The sequence below is a fragment of the Cryptomeria japonica genome, chromosome 8 (genome assembly GCF_030272615.1).
Source record: "Cryptomeria japonica chromosome 8, Sugi_1.0, whole genome shotgun sequence".
Lineage (NCBI taxonomy): Eukaryota > Viridiplantae > Streptophyta > Pinopsida > Cupressales > Cupressaceae > Cryptomeria > Cryptomeria japonica.
Window position 1 is genome coordinate 333,129,603 of NC_081412.1, and position 26,675 is coordinate 333,156,277.

Below are 26,675 nucleotides of genomic sequence, written 5' to 3' on the forward strand. Positions count from 1 at the left end.
GTTGCTTGGCAACTTCATATTCTTTGATTTCTTATGGACCGGTGGCTGCCCTAGTTGGAATCTTATGGCACTTCCTGATTTTGCATTGAATACATCAGCGATTCAATGGCATGGGAGTGTTGAGGGGTGTTTCTTTTGGATAGAGATGGAGTGTTGGAGATTTTATTTTGATTTGCATGGGTTTGGTGACATGTTTGAAATCATTTGTGTTGCTGATCAGAGTTATGGCAGCGAGGTTTGGTAGTCTTTCGTGTTGGTTTATTGGCATGTGGGGGTTCATCTTCATATTGTCTTGTTGTTCTACATGCATGGATGGTAACCTCAGGGTGATTGGTTGACAAACTCCTTCATTGCTTATAGAAGGCTTTACAAATTGATATGGGATCCAGGCACTAACATGTTGGGTGCATTGACTCTTGTGGACTAAGATATGCTGCTTCACCTTGGGCATGCACATGTTTTAATCAGTGTGGCGTAGCAGATTAGTAAAACAATGCTCCTGAGGATGATTTGGGATCCTGGTATTGGTATGCAGATTCATGGTTGCTTGAGGACAAGCATCTTTAAGGAGGGAGGACTGTAATGTCCCCTTTTTAGGACATTAGAAAATCGATTAAATAATTAAGTTTTAAGTTGTCAAAACATAATAACTTTAAAGACAATTTAATTTACAGTCCCCTTTTTAGGACATTAGAAAATCGATTAAATAATTAAGTTTTAAGTTGTCAAAACGTAATAACTTTAAAGACAATTTAATTATTTATTAAAGTAGATTTAAGTGACTTTTATGTCAACATCAAATTCTAAAATAAAGTAACTTTATTATTAAAGGGGAATTCCAAGAGACAGGCAGAGGATATGTGAAGAGCCATAGGGATGTGCTATTTAAGTACATGGAGAGGCTCATTTTGGTATGCTTGGTTTATGTTTGGTTATTGTTTTCTTTTGGAGAATTTTGGGAAGCTTGGTCTTTCAACAGGTTTGAGGATGAAACCCTCGAGGTTGGAGGCAGTGGATGTAAACCCATTGTCTGTTGGAGATATCACTTAGGTGTCTGACTTTGTGCTACAAATTCATTTTTTTGGTTATCCAATATGATTGTAAGTTCTATGGCTACAATTGGATTTTTTTGTTGTTGCTGTACTGAAGATTTAAAGGCAATATTCATATTTAATTTCAGAATCTCTATTTCAATCTGATGTTTTATGATTTTCAATATAATTTGTTGGATAAATTGAAATTAGTTGCATGCAAATTGTTTGTTAAAATTTCTGTGGATCATTTGGTAAAAACTAGAGCAAATATCCATAGGGGAATATTTCAACAATCAATGGCTCTAAAAAGATAAGAGCCAACTATGCATGTGACTATGATGTTGATGAGTGGTTGGTGTCTAATTTTTAGTTGTTATTTTTATGAAAAAAAAGGGACACATTTGGGGGTGACGACCAAATGCCCCACCAGGTTATGCCCCACGTTTCCAGGTTGTTGAAACCAAGGAAGCATTAATCGTTTGGGGAATTAATCGGCAAAACAAAAGTATAAGAATTTTTGAAAAAATCGGGGAAAAATCGGATATACAAAAAAACATAAAATATTGCAGAAAAACAATAAAAACTACTTTTTAAAAATATATTAGGGCATTTCCATACATACAGTATAAGAAATACATACAATATATAATTCTACTTACATACTGTATAAGAAATAAGTAATTAGAAATACAGTAAGAATTATATAGTAAGAATTATATACTGTATATACTATAAGTCTATATACAATTCTTACTGTATAATTCTTACAGTATATATACAATTATTTAGCAGAAAGTCGACTATTTATTAGAAATTAGATGGCTATACTATTGTAAATACCTCAGAAAATGAAGTCGCTGGTAATGCCCTTTGTCGCGCGACCAAAAAACACCACCTATTCGCTTCCCTTCGACTTCAACTTCGCGTCTTAACCCTTAGCCATGAGCTGAGTGCGTAACCTTTTAAAAAGACGGCTATTTATCAAATTTTGCAGACATTTTAGGGTTTTCGCGGCATGTATTTTCCGCGGGCTTTCAACGTAGCGCGATTAATCATGTTTTTTTTGCGATTAAAACTGGAAAAAATCGTTGAAAATCGGCAAACAATCGGTCAACGATTTTTCCGATTTTTTGGGGGAATTAATCGGGAGTAGTGCCGATTGCTGATTAATCGGGATTTTTTCCCGACTATTGCTTATTTGGTTGAAACATCTTTGACGAAAATGCGAAAACTAGGGACGACAAGGGGATGTTTCCCACCGTCACTCCTTCCCCCAAACATTTCTGTTTCCAAAACGGGTGCAGAAGAGGGGGAAATGCATCCCTAGGTAACACTGGTGTAAAATTAACAGTTTGGGAAAGTTTCATTTAGACTTCTTATCTTGATTCCTTACATATCTTTTTATAACTAAGTTTTAAAGTACGAAATGTATATGCGCCACCCCCTGCTCCCATCCCCCTGTTGTCCCCAAACATAGGCCCTTGGCTACCCCTGTCCTTGAAACCTATCCCCCCATCCCAAAACTCCATGGAACATTAGTATTATCAATTGATTTTTCCTTTCAATGAACTGTACACATTTAGAAGGGCATTTTATGACATTCTTCTTCATTCTTGAAATACAACCAATGTAAGGAAACTGGCCTAACATTCCCAACCAAAAAAGTTGTTTTAGTATTAGCATGGTTTGACACCTTTTTAACTTATATTATTTTTCGATTTCTCTTTTGAGATCTTGTAACAAATAGGTTTGTCATTCTTCATGCAAGTGCGGTTACTTGCATTTTAATTATGCTAGACTAGAGAAAAACACAAGTGGTTTGAATTATGGTTATTGTGTCTTCTCATGAAATGCAAATGTATAAAAATGGAGTTATTTGATTGGTTTGTGCTACTTATGTAATAGGTTTAAATGCCATACATATCTGTTGCAACTTATTTACAGCCAATTATTGAACTTAGTTTTTGGTCTAATGTATGCTTATATCATAATTATATAATGGTTCAAACCATTTTGAATGTTTAATCTTTGTGCAGGAAGTGGAGTATTCAGATGAGCCTGGCACACTCTTCTATTTCAAGTATCCAGTTGCTGGTGGTTCAATGTATGTAATTCAATCTCTTATTTTCTTATGTTGAACACCTATTGTGAAATTAAATTACCTATAAATATGTGGATTGCATTCTTGAAGTAGAAAATTAAAATAACTTTGTTATTGTTTTAATTTTCCCCTTTAGGGACAATGTAAAATGGAACACTATAAGTATAAAAATTCCATTAGATCAGAAGGGGAAGCTCCTTTGTAACAAAAATTTAAACTAAAGCCCTAGAACTTTAAACTATAGAAATAACTTCTCCTTTTGATTCTTAGGTATGGGTGCAATGCTAAATAAAACTATTACACAAGATGGGAGATTTTATAATTTAATGACATAATGTAATGCCCCCTTCGACGTAGTCCCTCCTGGATGACTTATTAGCCTATTTGATTCCCATAGGCTATTGTTGGGATAAAGGGAATTAATTAATTTAACTATTTTTGGAATGACCGTTGCTGTTACACCAAAAGCTCGAGCTGTCAAATGAATGCCACAATGGCTAGAGACAAGGATCCATGGGAGGTGGTTAAGCACATGTCATGAATCCCGAAGGAGGCGCTGACCACCAAGTCAACAATCTCCTTCTCAGCATCGACTGAGGGTTCTGCATCGACGGAATGAAGGAGACCTCCTGAGATTTGAACCCGTAACCCAGTGCTCTGATACCACTTGTTGGAATTACCGCTGCCGTTACGACAAAAGCTCGAGCTGCCAACGAACGCCACAACGACCAAAGACAAGGATCCACAGGAGGCGGTTAAGCACATGTCACAAATCCCGAAGGAGGTTCTGACCACCAAGTCAACAATTATTTTATACTATCCATCCAAAGTCTATTATAAGGGTAATATTATTTAATTAATTTAATAATGTTATAAGGTGACTTTAATGGTTATTTAAGTGAGATTTTAATAAAGTCACTTTATTATTTCCCTAAGCTCAAGTTTATATTAAAAGGAGAGCTAAAACCTAAAAAGTGTCTAGAAACTTTTCCAGTGATTATAGAAGAGTGCTTTTGTCTTCATTTTAGGAATGCTTGGTTATTTTCTCTTATTGATTTTGAGAGCTTCTTGGAGCTTGAAACCTATTGTGATGTTTTCATACATCACCCCATTGCAAATGGGGACCCCCACTTTTTGCTTAGCTTAGGTGCCTTAGGTGTTTTAGTTTGGTTTTAGCTTGGTAGTAGTTCCTAGTTATTAACCCTTGCTTGTGAGAAGAGGTCGGTTTTGTTGGATTGAGTTTGAGATCAAATTGGTAGAGGTGGAATGTCTATTTTTCAAATGTTATTAATATTGTTGATATGTTGTAAGAGTTGTCAAATTTTGTCATGTTGCAGGGTTGTTAGGAAGAGGTCAAGGTGAGCAAAATATTGGAATTTTCCTTCTAAGAGTCGTTTTTCCACCCTTCAAAGAGGAATTGAAACCAAGTGTTCAATGATTAAGTTTGTTTCAAGGCATTTGAAACTTGGAAATTTGTAATGTTCCCTTGCCAATGTATGGCAATATGGAGAGCGTGCGGGTGTGATTGTACAGTGAAGGTGAGGGCGTACGGTGGAGGAATGACGTACGGTGGGAGGTAAGGCGTACGGTGAGGTGTACGGTGGGAGGTAAGGCGTGCGGTGGGGCGTACGGTGGAGGAATGGTGTACGGTGGAGGTATGGCATACAGTGGGGTGTATGGTGGAGGTATGGCGTACGGTGGGAGGTAAGGCGTACGGTGGAGGAATGGCGTACGGTGGAGGTATGATGTACGGTGGGTGTGTACGTTAGAATAAACGTGCGGTGTGCTCTAGTGAATGTGCGGTGAAGGGTTGATCTTCCGTAAGCAATAAATTCTGAATGTATCGGATTAACAGATATGCAACTAGAGTGATAAACAATGATGAGATTCAAGATTTGCTAGATCTGGAACTAGTACAAATAAATAGAATAGGGTGAGGAGTGAATCTCACCGAAACTGCAAATACCAAATAGCGAGGGTCTTTCACCTCCAAAATGGCGGATATTAGAACTCCAACAGGAATTCGCACAGGAGAGAACAAAATATCAAAATTCGCATACCTACAACTATGACAGACTCGGCGATAAATATGGGCTCCGGGAAACTTCCCGAAGGGTTACAACCGGGCCAACACAAACGTAACTTAACTAATAAAATAAAAAAGGGGGCCCGACAGATTTTATTATGAAATTTAGGGCCATACAATAATTAATATTATTTAATTATATCGGGGACATTACAAAATTTCCCTCTTAAGGTTTAATTTTCCACTCCTAGAGAGTGAATGTTAAGTGAGAGAGTCATTGGAAATTTCCTTTTGGAGATTGTTATTCCACTGTTGGGGAAAATTTATGAGGCAAAGTAAGGTGAAGTTGAAAACCTTCCTTGTAATACAAGGAAATTAAAATCTTCCTTGTGTGGGTTGATTTTCCACTCTTCCTTGTGTGGTTTGATTTTCCACTCTCCAAGGAAATTGATGAGCAATGCAAGTAAAATAGAAAGAAGAAGGATGAAAAACAAGGAAATCAAAACCTTCCTTCTAACTGGCGAATATCCACTCATCCTTGTAAGGGGTGATTTGCCACTCTTCCTTGTAGGGGGTGATTTTCCACCCTTGTGCATGTCGATTTTCCACCCTTGGTCTAATTTGAATGATGAAAGAGGAATGTGAAATTTTAAGGCAATAAAAGTGGAATCTTGTGGAATTCAAATTTTCACTCTTCCTTCCAAGCATTGAGTGAAAACTTCCTTGTAATACAAGGAAATTAAAATCTTTGAATTTGAGAATTTCCTTGTAATACAAGGAAATTGAAACCTTCCTTGTCATGTGTGAATTTTGACTTCAAAATGTGATGAATTTTCAAGAGCTAAAACAAAAGCTTCCTTATAAAACAAGGAAATTAAATCTTCCTTCTATCTTGTGATTTTCCATCCTTGTCATGTTCGAATTTCCACCCTATTGATTTAAATTTCAATAAAATTGTTAAATAAAAATGAATTTGGCTTGGAGTGCTAAAACGTGTAAGGGCAAGATGAAATATGTTGCAAGGGGCTTGTATTAATGTGGTCTTAAATTAAAATATGTGACAAGATGCAAATTGGGCTGGTTTAGATCCTTCAAACCTTTGAAACGTGTTGAGGAAATGGAAATAGGTCCTCACAAATTGTGTGAACCTAAATTTAGGTCCTGATCTGAATGCCAAATGTGTGGAAGAGACCAAAGCAAAATGAGGGCGACCTACATTGGAAGAAGCTAAATAAAACATATGCAGGCAAAATTGGGAGGTTAGGTCTTGGCCTGAAAATTGAAATGTGTGGAGCTTGCTTGAAACATGTAGACCTAAAAGAGAAACGTATGAATCGTATTGTGAATCGTGTTATGAGGATTTAGGTCGCCTCTTTGGTGTGTGAACAACTTGAGCAAGATAAAACGTGTGGTCCTAAACTAAAATGTGTGGAAAGAGGACCTAAAAGGTAACATGTGACAGGCTTGTATTAAAGGGGGACCAAATTGAAATGTATGGATCTAAATGAAGAAACATGAGGATCTAAGTATCAATCGTATAAATTGAGGGAAGGACATAAAACCTGTGGATTGATAAGGATCGACATAAATGCTTAAGACCCAAAGCATGGAACGTGGGGCAACTTAAATTAAAGTTTTACCGTTTCAAAAGCATGTATAGATAATGTCAAACGTGAGGGGAGATTGCAATAGCTTAAGTTAAAGGGAGACCCTTTTTTAAACGTGTAAGGTTGAAATTAGGCCTAAACCTAAATTAAACATATGGAAGATCATCTCACAATTGAGGGTGTGATTAATTTTAAGGGGTTATTGATTATTTCTTTAATTTATGATTTTTTAATTCAAATTATGTCTCTTTTGTAGGTCTGATTGCAAGTGGATAAAGAGTGAAGCACAAGAATAGAGAAATTCAACATATGCAAGATGAGGAACCAAGTACCAAAAGGACCTCACCAAGGCAAATTAGAAGCAGAAACACAACAAATTCCGAGCAAGAAAAATGAATTTCAGAGGCAATTTTCATTAAACATGTGCGAATCTGTAATCAGGAACATGAGGAAGGATTTCAACCCGAAAGAGGATTGATGAAGGACATCACATTGTGGAGATGCAAGATCAAGGAAATCTAGGATTTTGAACAAGGCGTGTAAGGATGTGTTTTGAGACATTGGATCACATGGAGATACATCATCATAATCTCAGGGATATAACTTAGAGAATGCTACACAAGGATAACATTTACCTATGCAAGGGGATGATTCAACAATACAAAATCAAGAACAAGAGCATCATTAAAGCCGCTCCAATGATCAAGGCATAGAGTTTGTGTAAGGGTGCATCATGACAAAGGGAAGCTCGTGGAATGATGCGAGGTTGGAAATATGATGCATGATGTGTAGAACAATCACATAGGAAGGACTTCACAAAGATTCACAAGGAGGCTAGCATCAAGGTCATCAACATGATAGAGTGGATGCACTTCATTACATCAATGTAAGAGGAGGAACACATCAATGCAATGCGTGGATTCACTAGCATACTCATGAAGAGGATCAATCCACTTGAAGGGATTAATCTATCACAATGTGAAGGATAGTATAAAACAAAGATGAAATATAAAAGATAGCATCGAGATAGAGGATTTCAAGAAGGTGGATAACGAATGAGAAAATTTTATGACAATCTTGGATTTCCTTCTGAAATGCAAAAATCACGGTTATTATAAGGAGGTAATCCCGATCAAAGGCATAATGCACAAGAGGATCAAGCGTAGACACCATGAAGTCATGTACTACATCAAGAACATGCTCCACTTTCCAACACCAAAGACTATCGGGAGGAGTTAGGATGTTCCTAGTGAAATATATCACAAGGAAAATTCCCAAACATGAAGAAGTGTGATCAAGTAAGGAAAGATAGTTTTAGAAGAGCTAGCAAAAGTTAGAGGACTTGATCCAGATGATGCAATTTGGGAATATGTCCCAACATCGTCATCATGTTGAGCAAACTGGATGATGTTGAGTATCAAGAGATATTGCTCAAACACAAACTCTTTTAGATAATTTGCATGGCAAGCTAAAGTGGCATCATATTCATCATGCAACCAATCAAGTTGTGCCACATCAAGACGTCCAAGTTTGTTAAACTTGACTTATCCAAAGGATCAACTGACACATGGCACTTTATCAAATATTGTTGTACGTACCTAATTTCAATTCCTATTGGTTAGAAATCAAAGATGGACATGTGTCCCAAATAATGTAATTATCTCATTGGGTAAGTAGTTTGATTTAATAAACCCTAATTAGGGTTTCACTGTCAGATCTTGGCCGTTGATTTGAGAAATCAATCTGAGCCATTGAAATGTAAATGAGCTCTCTATGTAAGGCTCAAATCTCTCATTTATAAAGGTTAATAGTCAGTAGTTTATAGCAGTAAGATAGCAAATAGGGTAGAGTAGGAGGAAGGAAGGAATTGTTGCCAATACTTGTTGATTTTCATACATAATCTTCATTGAAGCATGGTGGATCCCTATGTGTAATTTTTACATGTTGCACGGTTCCTTGTGACTTCTCAAATCTAGATAAAGTTTTCTGATTATGATGAAGTGTGATGATAAATGATGAATCCTTCCGTTCATACCATTTACACCTTTTTTATTGCAAGTTGTTTTGAATGGTTAGATTGAACCTAATTTATATTGTGGCTAAGTTTGATTGTGAATACTTCATTTGGATTGTGCCATTATTGTATATTTGAATGGATTGTTTACAATATGAAGATCTTTCACTACCTTAGGAGATCCCACTCTTTCTATGGCGATGTGAGCTATCGCTGGTCAAATAGAAAGTAGTATCATGAAGGATTTGTATATCAAAGCATCTTTCATTATTGTCATTGTCCTTAGGAATTAGGAGTTAGCATAGATTCTCTAAACCCTTTCCCATTTTGTCCTTTTATTTCATTTGAGTTTGAATTAGTTTAGTAGAAGAAGCATCACATGATTGATACATCCGATGTTCATGTTCCAGTTGTATTTTATAACATAAGTCCCCTTGGATTACCAACAATTATATCAACCATTGAGTCTATCCACACGTCAAGACTTGAGATTGGGAACCTTGGAGTCACCTTGTATGATCACGAAGTTTAGCATTTGAGGAGATTTTGTTCAAGAGTGGATAAGATACTTGGTATTTTATTCTGTGTTCGAGGTGCATAAAAAACACATCAACAAACCCTTAGGAGGAAAACACTAAGGGATTGTTAGTTTTGGTAGTGAGACTGTTTGCCTTATCTAGAGTGGGAAATATCACTCAGGTATTTCACACTGCATTCACGATGTGATTTCAAATTTGTGCAGTCTCTTAAGACACAAATTTGTAGTGGTTTTGGTGTTATTGTAAATACTTGATGCTGGGATGCCTTGCTTGGAGTCATTTATGGGGGTATTGATCATTCATTGTTGTGAGCTTATGATCATGGAAGCTTGAAGACCTCGTCGCTATGGGCTATACTTGAATCATCCTTGATGTGGTTTGTTTCATCTTTGGGCAAATCATGCGTTGTCTACTCCTAGTTTGAGCTACTTCTTCTTGGTGGCTGTCTCTTTCTTGGCATGAGCTCTCCCTTTCCCATGGTGTGAGTTCTAGCTGTTAGGCATGAGGCCTGGGTTGAGGGATGTGGGCCTAACCTGCAGTATTGAGGTCAGATGTGGAGTTTTGATTGGAGACGTGGCTCTTGGAATGGGCAAATTGTTATATTTTGGTCATTTTTATGTTTGTAGATATTAAAGTGTTATTAGTTATTATTTAATGGTCATTATTGTAATGCTAGTTAGGTTAGTTTCTATTTTTGCATTCTGTTCATGATTGTTTCGTTTAGAAACATTGTCTTGTAAGTGCGTATATGTAGTCTTTCATCTTCATAATTAATCATGCAATCACCATTTCATGGTATTAGAGCTAGTATTTTCGAGGGTATTTCTGTAAAGGTTAATATTTAATTGTTAATTGTCCTGTAACTACCTATATGTTGATAAAAATTGAAGGTTTGTGGTTTGAGAAAATCAAAGGCATTTTCGAGGGTATTTCTGTAGAAATCGTGGATAGTTTTTCTCGCATCGAATAGTTTCCATTTTTTACTACTGTCATAAGTGAAAATCGTGGGTTTTCATTTTGAAAAACACGTCGTCATTAAAAAAATCGTGAAAGTTTTTTGTTCGTGGCAAAGGTTCATATATTCTATGTGCAAGGGGTTTATAGATTACGACACCCTCTTTTGGAGCATTGTTATAGGCCATGGGTAGATTTTTTTTTGTGCACAATGGGTGATATTTGTCTAGCCGATTTTTATTTGCGTTTTGGCGTCATTGTTTTGAGTGACCCGACCTCTGTTTGTGTCCTTCGCTCACATAATTTTCTTTGTCTATAGATCGCATGAGTGTTGTGTGACCTGCAAGGGTTTTTCTTCCTTGTGAGAAGTGCCGATTTTTATATCTAGTCGTTAATTCAAATGCATTCATTCATGTTTGTCACTCTCATACGTGTACACTCCAAAACAAAAAGCACCGACTCTTACTACTTTCGTCCAACATTGTTCACATCTCTCCCATGCTAAGACTGACCATAATTTTCTGTGGTAGCCTTAAGGCAAGGATTTATCTTATTGAAAAATATTATTAATCGTTAGGGCTTGTGAATTTCAACATGAATTGTAAGGATTCACATCTATATTAAATTAATACTTTAATCGAGTTTTAATTGTTGGGATAGAAAAAGAAATTCATCTTCTTATAGAAGAATTTTGTTGATAACCTAAGGGGAATACTTGTTCCCACTGATTTTTTTTCCAACTTGATTTTTTTACGATTGGTAGTGCCACGCTTTGAGTATTTTTACCTGAGGCTAGGGTTTTCTGCATTGGATAGTGCCGCATTTTGGGTTGTTCTCGCACAATTCTCAAAGCAACATTCAGCCCGTGTTTAAAATCGTGGCAACTTCATGTGGAAATTTCTGCTCATACCCTGCGATTAGGCGCCTTGGGATTTGTGCTCTGAGCATTCTTTTTTTGAATGATTTTTAAAATAAAATTAGGAGTTTCTTCACCTATTGCTGATTGCCTTGGGATCTGTGTCTCAACATCTGTGCCGGTTTTTTTATTGATTTTAATTAGCAAAATTAGCTTTATTTTCAAAACTACACAACCACAATTTGTTTGACCTCGTTTTTCGTGCACTGGAAAACATGAGGGATGGTGTCATTGACCAACATCATGTTGGAAAACAATCAGCGCTTCAACGACAAAATTTACAACACATGGAAACAGTGCATGCTCACCATCTTTGAATATCGGTGTCTAGACCAAGTTGTTCTGGGTATGACTTCTTCTCCCATTGTGGCGGAAGACCAGGACAAGTACAATGAGCCTAATTGGGAAGTGGTTATGCTCATTAAGTTGTCAGTCACCAATTACATGCTTCCACAAGTGTTGTCTGACAAGACAGCTTCAGAGATTTAGACACATCCAAAGGATTTCCATGAAACGTTAGATAAAAGCAGATCATTCTTTTTGAAGAATCTGTTGTTTTCAATCATGATGGACGATAAGATGTCTCTGTAGGAGCATTTTACGAAGATCAAGGATATTCGCGATCAATTGGAGGCTATTGGTTGCAAGATGGAGGAAGAGGACATGGTGGTAACTACATTGAAAAGTTTACCATTATCCTACAAACACTTCATTGAAATGCTGAAACATTACATCCACGAATGTTGACCTAAAGTTTCCTAACCTGTGCAACAATCTCTTGTAGTAGGATAGATGGAAGCAATAGTTTGGGAGCAACAGTGAATCATCCATTGCAGAACAAGCGTTTACTACCAAAGCCAAGGATAAAGGCAAAGGCAAAGGCAAAAGCAAGCCCTTTTAGCCAAAAGGATAGAGTAAACCTAAGAATGACTCCAGGAAGGTTATCACATGTCACTATTGTGGTAAGCTTGGCCACATGAAGAAACAATGCAAAAAACGGTTTGCTCGTGAGCAATCCAACCAAGGAGGGTCTCAATAGAAGGCCTATGTTGTAGACTACGAGTCTTCTTTTTACGTGTTTATGGCCAAAAGAGCAACAGACCAAGTTAAATCATCTGCCTGGTACATTGATTTTGGAGCTTCTCGACATATCACACATGATAGAGATTGGTTCATGGAGTACATAGCTTGCTCCAATTTAGTGATCTTTGGAGGAGGTGAAGAGCATACGGTTGTTGGTACGGTGTAATATCCCCACAACTTTTTTCAATTTATTTCCAGTTACAATCACAACAAGAACCCGTTAAGGTTAGGAAATCAAGATACAATAATGCTGAAATTGTAACCCTTCCACTTTCTGATCACCAAGTGCCCAATATGGGAAGGTGATAGCATACGGTGTTGAGGGGATCGTTAGCTTCAAATAACTGGAAATAATACAATGCTTGGGCGGCAAGCCAACCCCTTCCACTTTTTAGCGGGATATGGAGAATATTAAAAATCACTTGGCGGTAAACCAGCCAAGGATGATGCAAGAAACTGAAGAACAATCACTCTATTGCTTATGCAGCGGGAGGACTAGAAATGAAATAGCAATCTACTCCACCACTTATTCAGCGGGAGGACTGAAAATGAGATTACAATCAACTCAACCGCTTATTCAGCAGGAGGACAGAGTTACAATAGATAAGAAGGCGGTAAGCCAGCCTCTTCCACTTATGTAGCTGTTAATACTACTAATCAGATTTACAATGCAAACATTGATTACAAAATTACTAGAATCATTTTCCAAACTAGGCGGCAAGGCCAACCTCTTCCACTCATGCAGTGGGACTAGGAGAGATCAAAGAAATTGCTGTTAGTACTACTACCAGCATTACAATATGAATCACAGAACATAGGAATGAAGAACCAACAACTGCAATTAATTACCAAGATCACTTTCTCTCCACACAAAAGAACCCACACACCCAATAACCAACTCCACACAAGAAGACACTCCAAAACGGAAAATATCTAAATCTGATATACTCCCAACACGCTGAAAACACACAAACCAGCAAGCTAAGAACTCACTAATTTACTCATAACTCTTTCCACACTCGTCAGAATCACCTCCAAACAGATGCAAATGAGAGATACAATGATGGCGATAAGGATGGAAATGAAAGACATCAACTAACAATGCCCAAACCCATGGCACACAACCCAAAGCACTCCCAACATAAATCGTTTACAAAAGAAAACTTCAACTTGCATAATAAAATTCAATACTCCAAGGAAACTAGTGAAAACTTACAAGATGAATCCCTCATGACATAGGAAATGAATTAGAAAATACCCAGAACAAACAGACACTCGAGCAAAAAGATATGATTGAAAATCACCTACAGCCACTCCAAAAACCAGCAAATTGGAAACACACCCAACACACCAAAAACTGTAAATCTCCCAATCACTTTGATCACCACAATCTATCTCTTTGGATGAAAGATAGTCACAAATAATAAGCTAGGCACTGTCTTTCAAGTACAAAACTGATGGTTGTTAAGGAATTTAGATCAGAGATAGAGAATACAATAGTCTGGTAATATGTAGTGAGGATAGACTTTAATAAGATCACTGCAATGAATATGTTTCACCTCTGATGTATATATATATATATATATATATATATATATATATATATATATAACTCTAACTGTTAATCTTCTATGATAATATCGACAGCTTGCTGGTTCGTGAAACTGCCATAGTTATTGGTTTTGGTTCACAGCAAGTGTCAATGCCTATAAATAAAAGGATGAAGAGTGTCCACGTAGGGGCATGACTTCTACGTGGCTTATGCCACGTAGAGTCATGACCCTACGGGGACATGACCCTTCATTCAATGTCGTTATATTTTACTTGCTTCAATCCGAATGAAGCTGCATCCTTAACACTCCCTCTCAGCAAGAGAGGATTGAATTTCATAATTAAGTTTTAAGGAACAACATTCTAGATATACACATTCATTTGACATGATCATTCACTTAGTAACACTTACTAGTGAAATACTTCATATCTCAGAGAGATATGGATTATCTAATATCCAGCACTCTGGGACAACTACTTGAAGTCTTATCAGATTACAACCTTGATTCTAGTGACAATTGTAACATTGTCATTATCACAGGTGAAATAATTTTAGTATCATGATATCCAGCACATTCCGGGACAACAAATTAATGTAGTCAATCTTGATATGATTGTTATCATAATTTCTGACATATTTCAGAACAATCATTAAATGATAACAATTCAATAACTCATCATAGCAAATTTAGTATCAAGATTTCCGGCACATTCCGGGACAACAACTTAATGTAGTCAATCTTGATAACAAATGAGGCTATTGTGAAAGTCGTCACCTTACAATAGCGATCTTACACTTACATCACATGAAAGATCGTCACCTTCCATGACATAACACATACACGCAATATTGCATTCAAGATATTCATGAATATATCAATTACATATGATTAAGATTAATATCAGAAATTTCCATCATAATTTAGTCATACCAAGTTTACCTCTAAAGTAGTCCACTTTCAACTTTGCAAGAGGTTTGGTGAATATGTCGACACTTTGCTCTTCAGTGCTAATGTAGGTCAATTTGATGACATCTTTGTCTACCATATCTCTTATGTAATGCTATGGGATTTCTATATGCTTGGATCGATTATGAAAAATTGGATTTACAGAAAGTTTGATGCAACTTTGATCATCACAGTGAATCACAGTGGGGTTTAGGGGCTTCCCAAATAGTCCAACTAGCAATTTCCTTAACCATACTGCCTCACGTGCTCCCATGGAGGCAGCCATATATTCGGCTTCAGTGGAACTTTGAGTAACTGCTGACTATTTTATGCTAAACCAGGATACCATAGCTGATCCAAGACTAAAGCAACACCCCGTTGTACTTTTACGATCAATGGAACTTCCTGCCCAGTCAGAATCAGAATACACTTGGAGTTGTATCTCAACATTTTTATACTTCAGGTCAAGTCCAATAGTGCCACGCAAGTATCTCAGAATATGCTTAGCAGCCATTAGGTGAATCTTCTTAGGTTCACATGTAAGAACCCAACTTGGCTCTCCTCTGCTGACTGTTTCTTTTGAATGCAGTAGATTTGAATTTGTTTTGGTTTTTGAATGTTTATGGATTTTTTGTGTTTTTTTTTTTGGTAATAATGAGCAATGATACAATACTGAAATAACTCCTATGCTTAAAATAATACTGAAACAATAATATTACTGCTGGAATTAATTTACTAGACTATCAAGGGAATGTTGTTCTGTTTTATGGCCAATATGCCTGGAAAACAAATTCATTACAATGTAAGATAAAAAACCTGATTTTTGCTGTCCCAGTAGTTGAAAAAAATCTGCAAACTGCAAATTTTAATTTTTTTGAAAAAATACTGTTCACGCGGTACTGTAGCAGTCCGTACGGAGGCACTGTTCACGCGGCACTGTAGCAATCCGTACGGCGGTACTGTAGCAATCAGTACCGTACTTGTTAATCACCAAAATTTCTTCAATAAATCTGCAATAATTTCTCGTGAATTTATTCTTCAATTCTGCGCAATTAGATGCAAATAAGACCTCTGAATGAAGTCTTCCTGAAACCAAATATCACTGAATATTTCATCAGCTCAGATGGTGAACATTGAAGCAACTACGTCCTCCAATGGTGGCTGAAAACCCTAGTCTCCAGAGCAAACCCTTTCAATTTCACAATGTCAAAATAAATTAGCCATCCTCTTCTTTCCAAACTCAACGCTATATATCCTTTTTTGCAAGTCGTACCCTAATCCTCTTAATTACAATTTTGCTTATAATTTCATTTAATTTCACTTTGGGTGTCAAAACGATTTTAATCATTAAATGGGCATTTAATTTTAATATTTCAATAGTCTGGCTCTGATAATTTAATTAAAAACATGGCCCCGTCTAATGATGAGTTGACCCTCAAGTTAAGTGATTATAATATAAAGTCACTTTATAACTTTATTATTAAATCACTTAATAATAAATGCTAAGTCATTCAAACTTGTCTAACTCCACAAATATTTTGAATTTAGCTATGCCGTCTGAAACTGGAGCTCACTAGTTGACCACCCATATGACCGTGATGTTTGCTAAAAATAGCAGGGGTCCATCTCCAACTGCTAAAAATAGCCTGGCCAAGCCAAACTCAAAGCAAAACTCATCATAAACAAACTCTGGCAACCCAGAAGTGTACTCTGCTCTGTCCCCGGAAGATCTCCACGCCAAGGTGACCCTCTATCCAATCCTACTAGCCTACGAGGATCTTTGATAGGCTAATCACAAGCTAGAGTGATGTCTCTAGCTAGAAGGGGACATCACATCACACATGAAATGACTTAACACATTGGTAGCGTAACAAATATCAGGGCGAGTGTTTACCAGGTACATAAGAGATACAATAATTTGTCTATAGTATGTAGGATCTGTAGGTTCTGAATCTACTGCTTCACTTTTGAGCTTATGAAGATTTGTCTCCATTGGAATGGATAGAGGCTTACAATCTATCATACCAAATCTGGTCAGGATATCAGTGGTGTATTTTCCTTGATTTAGGAAAATATAATTCTCTTTTTGCCATACTTCTAGGTGCAGAAAATAGTGCAGTAGACCTAGATCCTTCATATCGAATTCAGCCACAAGATCGTGTTTGCATTTTGCAATGAGGTGATCTTCTTCTGTTATCAACAAGTCATCAACATAGAGAACAAGTATTAACATGTCACTATCCGATATTTTGAAGTATATGTTAGAGTCTGCTTCATTTTTGGAATATCCTACTTTGAAGAGATAACTATCTATCTTTCCGTACCATGCCCTGGGAGCTTGCTCAAGGCCGTAGAGAGCTTTTTTTAGTCTACACACATAGAGATTTCTATCATGTGTAGCAAAGCCTTCAGGTTGTTCTATATATACTTCTTCCTCAATAACACCATTCAAAAATGCGGTCTTCACGTCCATTTGTTGTATCTTCTACCCTTTGGAAGCTGCAATGGCAATGATGGTTCTTACAGAAGTATATCGGGCAACTGGAGCAAATGTCTCTTCGTAATCAATTCCAGCCTTTTGAGAGAATCCCTTGACAACGAATCTGGGTTTGTGTTTTTCAATACTACCATCTGATGCATATTTGATTTTGAATAACCACTTTGATGAGACAACTGATTTGTCTTTTGGTCTAGGTACAATGTCCTAGACATCATTTTTTAAGATAGATTGGTATTCCTCAATCATTGCATCTTTCCAAGCTTGACATGTTAAAGCCTCTTCAACATTTGATGGTTCAGATTTTGTAAGTTTGGTCATGAGGGCAACATAGTATGATTGATTTCTTGTTTTCTTATTCTCTTTGAAGATTTCATCAGGTTCCACATTATTTTCTTCAATCATCTTTCTTGCCCATAGTGGTCTTTTCTTGTTGTTAGGATTTTCAGCATTCTCGAAATTAGGCGATTGAAGTTCATGATTTTCTATGCTATTCTCCCTTAGATTTTCAGTTGTAGGATTTTCATCTGATTCTGCGGTTAGATCATCTTCTGCACTTAGAGATAGTTTATAAGCAACATCTTCTTCAAATTTGACATCTCTACTGATTTCAATGGATCTTTGTCCTGGAGTATAGACTCTGTATCCTTTAGTGGTTTCACTATAGACAACAAATATGCCTTTCTTCCCAGAGGGTTCTAGTTTGGTTCCGTTTTCTTTAGGAACGTGAATATACACGTGGGAACCAAAGATTCTTAGATGGATTAAATCTGGTTTATTTCTTGTAAAGGCTTCTTCAGGTGTTATATTCTCTAGGATTGAATGAGGGCATCTGTTTTGAATGTACTCAGCTGTATTTGAGGCTTCAACCCAAAATGAGATATGTAGATTTTGATCATGTATCATGGCTTTAGCAGCTTCGATGATGGTTCTGTTTTTTCTCTCTCCAGCTCCATTTTGTTGAAGATTATAAGGGACAATACACTCCCTCTTAATCCCAACAGAAATGCAGAATTCTTTAAAATTTTTAGAGATATATTCACCCCCATTATCTGATCTTAGAGTCTTTATTTTCTTCCCAGTTTGATTTTCCACTAGGGCCTTAAATTCTCTAAATTTCAATAACACTTCATTTGATTCTTTGAGTTTTATGAAATAGATCCAAGTTTTCCTAGAGTAATCATCAACAAATATCATGCAATACAAGAATTCCCCTATTGATGGTAATGACATTGGACCACACAAATCAGTGTGGACAAGTTCTAGTACAACTTTTGATTTGTGTTCACTTGACAGAAAGGACCCTTTTGAGTTCTTCCCTAGAGCACATCCTTTACAAGTTCCAACATGATCAGATTTTAGATTGGGTAATCTTGTGGTAATTTTTCCTATAGAAGGTAGGGCACTAAATCGAAGATGTCCTAATCTTTTATGCCAAATTTCATTAGAGTTTGATACTTCATAATTTAGTGCTTGTTTTTGAGTATTACTGTGATGAACCCTTGCTGGTTCAACTCTTCAATCTGCTGTAATTTGTAGATATTCTTTGTAATTTTTAATTATTAAGATGGTCTTTCAGAAATAGACAGGAGTTGCAAAAGAGGGTTTCTTTAATTTGCAACACATATTGAATAATACATGAATTTAATCAACTAAAACAATGAATTGGAGAATTTAGAAGCATACCCGTAGGTCCTTAGCCAATTTATTGAAAAGAAAGAATAAATCAACAACTTACAAAGTTCTGATTTTTATTCTGAAACAATTCAGATCTGCTCTTATTTAAATACTAAGACACCCAAACAGTGAAAGATGGTGCCAATAAATGAGCAAGCTGTGTGTTTGGGAAAGGAAGCCTCCAAACCATAGAAGAATCAACAACAAAACCGTAAATAGGAAAACCCTACAACAAATCTGCCTTGTAAGAAGCCAAATCTGCGCCAGTTCAATTCAATTTGACTTCTAAATGAAGCCAACCAAGCTGCAACAATTCGATTGATCTTTCACAATCTCAAAGCTACTGAATTTTGAAGAATGCACGCTCTCCAAAACAGGTCCAAACCCTAGCCGCCATAGCCAAGTGCTCAGAAGAAAATGTCAAATGCTCAATATCAAGAATGAGGTTTAATTTCCATCTTGGCTGCCTAAATACCCAAAAGGTGCAATTGATATTGAACAGTCTCAGGAGATTGCAATTGCCGTGAAGGGTTCTTTAATCAGCACTCATTGGCATTAGCGGTATGGGCATATCAACCTATCATATCTCTCACAGTTGGCTTAGGAGTGTTGGTTGAAAATTTTGTACACCTCAACAGCTGTACAAAATTGTTGATTTCACTTTTCAGCCACAACGTGTGATTAAATACTCTCCTAATTCTAAGGGAAGGCTCCCCCTATCTAAATTAATAAAAACAAATGGGACAACAATTTTCCTTCTTCTTTCAAGAAAAACTATATTCTTTCCTCTTCACAGAAAATAACAGCAATTAAAACAAATATCAGTAATAACTTGTACCATGAAATAAGAAAGAGAAAATGAAGTTTCCTGAAAACCTAAAGATTTCCGTCACTTCCTCCGGGATGGGAAAACAATATCAAGCTCAAAGTCTTGAATATCTGCGATCCTATCAACCCTTTGTAATGATAATTTTCAGAACCAAATGCGATATATAGCTGCACAAAGTTTGCAAATATAATGCACTTCTATAGCTAATCTATTTGAGAATCTATCACAAACACAAAGTCTTGAGATACTTCTCAACTCTAATTGTAATTCCTAAACTAATTCCACTCCCAATAGCTGCAACACAAAGTCTGCAATTAAATGAAGTGAACCTCTTTCTAACAACCTTCCACAATCTTCAAAATAAACACAAAGTTATACCGCAAAATGACATAAGAACACAAAGGGACAATGCAAAACTTCAACACAAAGTCTAAAATTTCTCACTTCTTTTGTGTTACTCAAAGATGGCAAATTTACAACTACAAAGCTCAAAGTCTTTATGAGTAGAAAATCCTGTAGAGTTTTCTTGCTTTCCAAAAAGATAAAAAGATACAATAGACCCCCTCAAGTATTTATAGGAGAGAGGCCTTGAGAAAAAGGTGGGAGGATCCTAACTAACTTGAGAAATTCTCTCAACCACCATGACTTATTCCAACTACTAACTAAGACTTATTCAAGATTACAAGTCCTATTCTAAATTGACTTGAAATCAACTTACTTGTAATTACAAAAGTGCAAGTGATCAACTTGCAATTACAAAAGTGTTTCTACAACTAAACTTGTCAAAAGGAAAACTACAATTCTGAAATATAAATTAAGTGTTTAAAACACTTATACGGTAGCATGTTTGGCCATGTATTCTTCAAACTTCTGAATAATTCTTTGTAGCTCATCAGGATTTGGCTCATGGGTGTTCTTAGTAACAATCACTGTTTTGACAATGGTATCACTGCAACTAAGAATCATAGGATCATGCTTTTCAAGAGTAGCCTGGATTTCCTGCATAAAAAATTGGTATTTCACTAAGGCTTGGATTGATGCAACTGAAAATTGTTCATCTGCCATTCTTGCTGAATCCTCCATCTCAAATCTGAAAGAACATCTTCTTTGGCAACAACTCTACATTCTGATTTACAATTCTACAAGAAACTCTCTCACAATGAGAAATAATATCTTGCAACACTTCCATGCGCAATCCCAAAGTATCATCAATTTCTTCAATAAGTGATTTAAGGAGAAGGGACTTATTTTCTAAAAGTTCTCCAAATTCTAGATACAAAGTTCTAGTAGGAAGAATGCCATTCTCCTGTAGAGCACCCAATTTTTCCTGTGGCATCCTGTGCCAAATTCTTAAGTCACTTTCAACCTTCTCCAGATTTTGTTTGAAAGTTGCAAAAGTCTGATTCAATTTTTCTTTGATCATTTCTAGCTTGACTATTACTTGGAAAACTTCCTCCAAAACTCGAACACATGAATAGGTTATTTGCTCTACCCAATAATCTAGTGCTTGTACCTTTTGAGTAGCTGTTTCAATTGTACCTTCTGAGCAGCTCTTTCAATTTCTTGAACTGATTCTTTGGTATTGAAAGAAGTGGAAGGATTGGTCTCTTTTTCAGAAGACTTGGTGATTTTCTGAATAATTGAGATGAGCTGCAAATTCTTTTCCTCTAGCTTGTCTTTCTTTGTTAGGAGTTCATCATATCGTTGCACCAATGAAGTCTCTGAATGTTGAGCATCATGCATGACAACTGCATGTGTTTGTTTACCAAGCTCCACCCTTGTGATTGATTTTGTAGTCGGATGCTTGCATCTCTTCATGTGGCTTATCTACCATTGGTTCAACAATCTCTGCAACTTTCCTCCTGTTGCTGTCAACTGTCACTCTCGAAACTGTCTTAGCTTTTTTTAGCCATCTTGGGTTTAGTTTGTTTGAGATACTGAAAATGGAATGGCACTCTCTGTATTCATACTTAATGGAACAAGATCAATGTGGATGGTGGAAAAAGAGTCCACATCTGTGTCAAGAGGAGACATAGGCAAATCCAAAGAGATTTGAGGAGGAACTTCGTGAGGTGACTCCAAAGTTGTGGACCTAGGAGCATCATCTTCTTGCTGCTCTTCTTCTGTATTTTTAGGATCAATGGCATGAATATGAAGCTGTGGTTTTTCTTTCCCATTCATTGTCACTTCTTCGGGAGGAATCACCATTTCTTTGCTTACTCTCAACTTGATCCTTGTAGTAGAAGAGGAAGCACCTTCCTTGTTATCAACTCTAATTTCAGACTTCGTCCAATAGACTCTGTAGAATCATCTTCTTTTCCAATCTTGATTTTGATGAGCCTAACACCATTGCTTTTGAGCCAAGCATTGGTGTTAGCTAAGACAGGTTGAAATCTATCAAAAATGGAAGTGCATTCCTTCTATGACCATTGAATCGATGAAAGTGGTGCTTCATTGACTCTTTTTTCAACATACTTGAAATTGAGTACATTCCCATCATCGACCATGCCTTCAGGAATGCTAGCAAGGTTCAAATCAACAATCTGCTCAAGTGTGAGCCTGCAATAGTCCATCTTACGAATTTCCACTTCTGTGTGAAGATCAATCCAGATGTCCTCTATGTGATGCACATGGATAAAGGATCTTTTAATCCTTTCCTTCATGCCCCTGTAATCAAAATCTCAGTCTTTTAATCGTTTCCTTTTGAGTTTGATCTCTTGCATCTCAATCTCCATTGCTCTGGCCTTCGTGAATGTCATGAGAGAATATCGACCAATCTGCAATGGACTATTAGAAGATATCCCCATCCCAGCCTTATGTCGAATTGATTGCTGTGCATGAGCTGCCATGAGTTGTCTTCCCAATTCCATAAGAATGATTTTGTCGGTTGGATATCTTGGAAGCATGTATGGCTGTCCACTGTAGCATCCGACTCTCAAGTAAGTAAATGTTGTGAATTGAAGGAAAAGACACCCATACTCATTTACTTTCTCCCATGCAGGATCTGACACTCTTCTATTCTTCAATGTTCTGTCAAATAGACACATGTAGTGGCCATAGAAAGCGTCCTAGACTCTCCTGTAATGCAACTTGCTAGGTCTCAAAGGCAGCTGATCATAGTAATCCCATACAGGCACAAGCGAGCGATCACCCTTGGTAGAAAGACCGGGAAAGTGTCTGAGTGATGCTGCTATATACACCAAGTATGAGTTCATGTAGAACGTCAAATTGGTGGGTACTCTGGCAAGCTGCTCACACAAAGTGTTGCTAATGATTTCACCCCAAAAGATGTGCTGGGATTGTCTGATGAGTACAATGAATTGGTACATCCATGGTTCACAGACATTTGAATGCTCTAAACCCATGATTCTTCTCAAAAGGGTAATTGTATCACCAATCTCCTCTTTGAAATCACAGCGAAACAACTTAGCCCACCGGGTAAGAGAAGTTCTAGGTTCCCGAATCCACTTGTTGATATGATGCTTACATTCCTTCTCCCTCTTCATGTAGTATTCTGTTGCACTTTCCTTTGAAATTTCTACATAAACAAGAGCTATGGGTATTTTGAAAATCCTTTCAATAGTTTCAGCATCAAGACGGAAAACTACCTCACCCTCATCATCCCTAATAGTTCTGGTTTCCTGATCAAAGTGAGCGGCACAAGCAAGAACGAATTTCGGCTCTAGGGCATTCACTGGGAAGGAAGAAGCAAGATGAAGATGACTATCTAGCAAGCGCTGTATGCTATGATCCACAAGATTTTTAACCCTCTTGAGAAAGTTTGACATATCTACGTGCCCAATCTCTGTATCCTTAATCTCATCCAATGAAGAAGAGACTTGAGAGGGAGAGATCTCATTCTGATACTTGTTGTATTTGTACTTCATCTTCTTTAAATCAGTCATTGAACACGAACTTGTAACACTTTCTTGTAGAATGCCCTTGACCAAAGCAAATAGACTTAGAAGAAACCAAAATGCTCTTTAAATAGGAAAGGAAACTTCCACGTTATGATTGCAACTAGCAAACCCAATCAGTTTTGTCTTCAAATCTTCCCACAAAAATCAGCTTAGAAGAAGAAGGATGCTTGATCTCAAACACTCATTAATGGAGGAGGTGTTTGAAATGTGGCAAGAAGGCGATTCATATGCCCCAAAACGTGGTAACAACTAGCAAAGACGTCTTCCAAAAATGCCTTCAATAATGCTAAACGTGTTTGCTCTATCCGATTTTAGTGAAAAATGTGGCAAGAAACATTGATTTCCAAAGATTTTGCATGCATATTGGACGGATTTTGGAGAAGAAATGCCACCAAAAACAGATTTTGGGAGAACAAATGTGCAGGTCGGGTTCTTGGGTTGCAAATACAAGTAGCAAAATGCTCTTCAAAGATGTAGCCGAGTTTTTAAACCCCTTTTACAAGTTTTAAATACTTCACTTTTTTCACTTCGAAGGCAAATTCGGGTTTTTAGGGAAAAAGAGCATACAAATAAAGAGCATTTTGAATTGTAATGATTAAATAAAAATAAAAACTAAAAAACTTGCAATAGGGAAATAAAATTCCCATTACAAGTAAACATAAAACATAAAAAGACTTTAAAAACTCAAAAAGACTTGTAATAGGGAAATAAAATCCCTATTACAACTTAAAAGCACAAAGTAGGAACTTTTATGAGAACTTACAATCTCATTAGACTTGTATTTTTAAATTGACTTATAATTTGTCCAAAAAGTTCCTACAAACAACTAAAAAGACAAAAAGGGAAAAGAGAAAACAAAAAGCAAGTTACAAGTTACAATTTACAAGTTACAAGTTTAAATAAAATGCACTTGTAATTGCTAGAAAAAACCCCTACAACACTAAAACATAAAGAAAACTTTAAACTTGCAAAGGATAGAAAATTTTTCCACTTGTAGTCCAGAAAATAAAACCCGATTTTGAAGGAAAGACATATCAAACGAACTCGAAACACGATGAAATTTGAAATGCGGATCGAGGATGGACCGAAAATTAGTCTAGTTTAACTAGAAGCAATTTTTTTACTCGAGAAGCGTGCCTTGGAGCAAATTTTTTCATTTTTTTAACAAAATTTTTTAAGGGGTTGTCCAATTTTGTGAATGCAAAAAATGCGGACAACAAGGAGAATTTGGTAGAAGGCTTACTTGAGATTCACCAGTAGACACATGGCGTATGTTGAGCTTGCCAAGCTAGGAAGCAACATCAAACTCCATTCTCAGATGCACAAGCTTGGAGATCATCCAAGGTATTGCAGTTGGTTCATGCAGATGTTTGTGGACCAATGAATATGTCATTAGTCACTAGTGCCAGTTATTTTCTTTTGTTTGTTGATGATTTTAGTAGAAAAATGTGGGTGTTTTTTCCCAAAGAAAAATCAGACGTGTTTAATGAATTTTAGAAGTTTAAAGCATTACTTGAAAAAGAGTCAAGACATCAAATCATAACTCTTAAGTTAGATAATGGGGGTGAATTTTGTTCCATTGAATTCACGAACTTCTATGCTAAACATGGTATCAAGCGTCAACTCACCACACCCTATACCCGTCAGGTGATGTGCAAGATGATGAGCTTGTTGAGGGTAGATCTTCTAGAGGCAAGAGCAAGAAGAACAGAGTTGATTTCGCCCTGATGGAGAACATTCATTGTGTTTTTGGGGCCCCTACTTATTCCGAGGCAAATCCCTGAATGAGAAAAGGCTATGGACGTTCACATCATAGTCTTTTGAAAAATAACACTTGGGTCTTGTCAGATCTTTTGCCAGGGAAGAAACCCATCGGCTGCAAATGGGTCTATACAGTCAACTACAAAGCTGATGGAACAATTGATAAATATAAAGCTTGGTTGGTAGCTAAAAGCTTCTCACAGAAAGAAGGTGCTGACTACGAGGAATCCTTTGCTCCCCCAGCAAAGATGACCACCATCTGACTAGTTCTAACCATTGTAGCACAGTTTGGCTGAAAAGCCCATCAAATGGATGTGAAGAATGCCTTCCTCAATGGTGATTGGGAGGAAGAGGTCTACATAATGTAGCATCAAGATTTGAAGGTTGCAAGCAAAGAGCACCATTGGGAGGAAGAGGTCTACATAATGTAGCATCAAGATATGAAGGTTGCAAGCGAAGAGCACCAGGTATGCAAACTGGTAAAGGCTCTTTATGGCTTAAAACAAGCCCCCAGCTCATGGTACATCAAGATTGATCAATGCTTGGTTCAACAGGGCTTTCAGAGAAGCCCTTTAGATTCCAACTTGTATGTGAAGAGTGCTGGTAATGATATCATTTTTATTGTCATCTATGTGGATGATATTATCCTTACTTGTAGTGGAGAACACTTGCTTGAGCAAATCAAACAAAACTTGTGTTAGGCATTTGATATGACAGATTTGGGACTTCTGCATTATTGTCTCGGTGTAGAGGTTTGGTAGACAGCTGGCAGCAATTTCATCTCTCAGGCAAAGTATGCCAGGAGTTTGTTGGATAAGTTTAGGATGCAAGATTGCAAACCTTCTATCTACACCTACGGAGAAAGGGCTGAAACTATGAGTCAAATCAGATCTAGTTTGGTCAAACTGCAATGATGGAACTAGTTTGGTCAAACTTGTTTTGTTTGCCATGTACTTGGAGATTGAAGGGATGATGTTTGATGCTTGATACACAACATATATTGATTGGTGACTGGTATGGCTACTATCCTAATGCGTTTGAGCTGTCCCAAATATAGGTTCGGCATGTTGATTGGGAGTAGTGTGTTTGTGGAGAGTCCTTTCGTTTTAGTGTTCCTATTGGCTGTGATAATAACTAGATTCGTGCATCATTATAGTGAAAGCACAATTGATAGAGAGTGAATATGTGGGTACATTGGCACCTTACCTTGACAAGTTGT

At 36.9% G+C, this 26,675-nt stretch overlaps 1 protein-coding gene across 4 annotated transcripts in view; it reads left to right on the plus strand.

Annotated features, from left to right (window-relative positions):
- Positions 1-26,675, plus strand: part of LOC131061526 (valine--tRNA ligase, chloroplastic/mitochondrial 2) — a 304,617-nt gene that overhangs the window by 70,358 nt on the left and 207,584 nt on the right. For all 4 annotated transcript variants that reach the window (XR_009110548.2, XM_057995258.2, XM_057995259.2 and 1 more), the window contains exon 8: positions 3,071-3,138. Coding sequence is in view for 3 of the 4 variants with exons in the window: in XM_057995258.2 (XP_057851241.1) it covers positions 3,071-3,138 (68 nt within the window). In the remaining variant the exon portion in view is untranslated. The remainder of the gene's footprint in view (positions 1-3,070; positions 3,139-26,675) is intronic.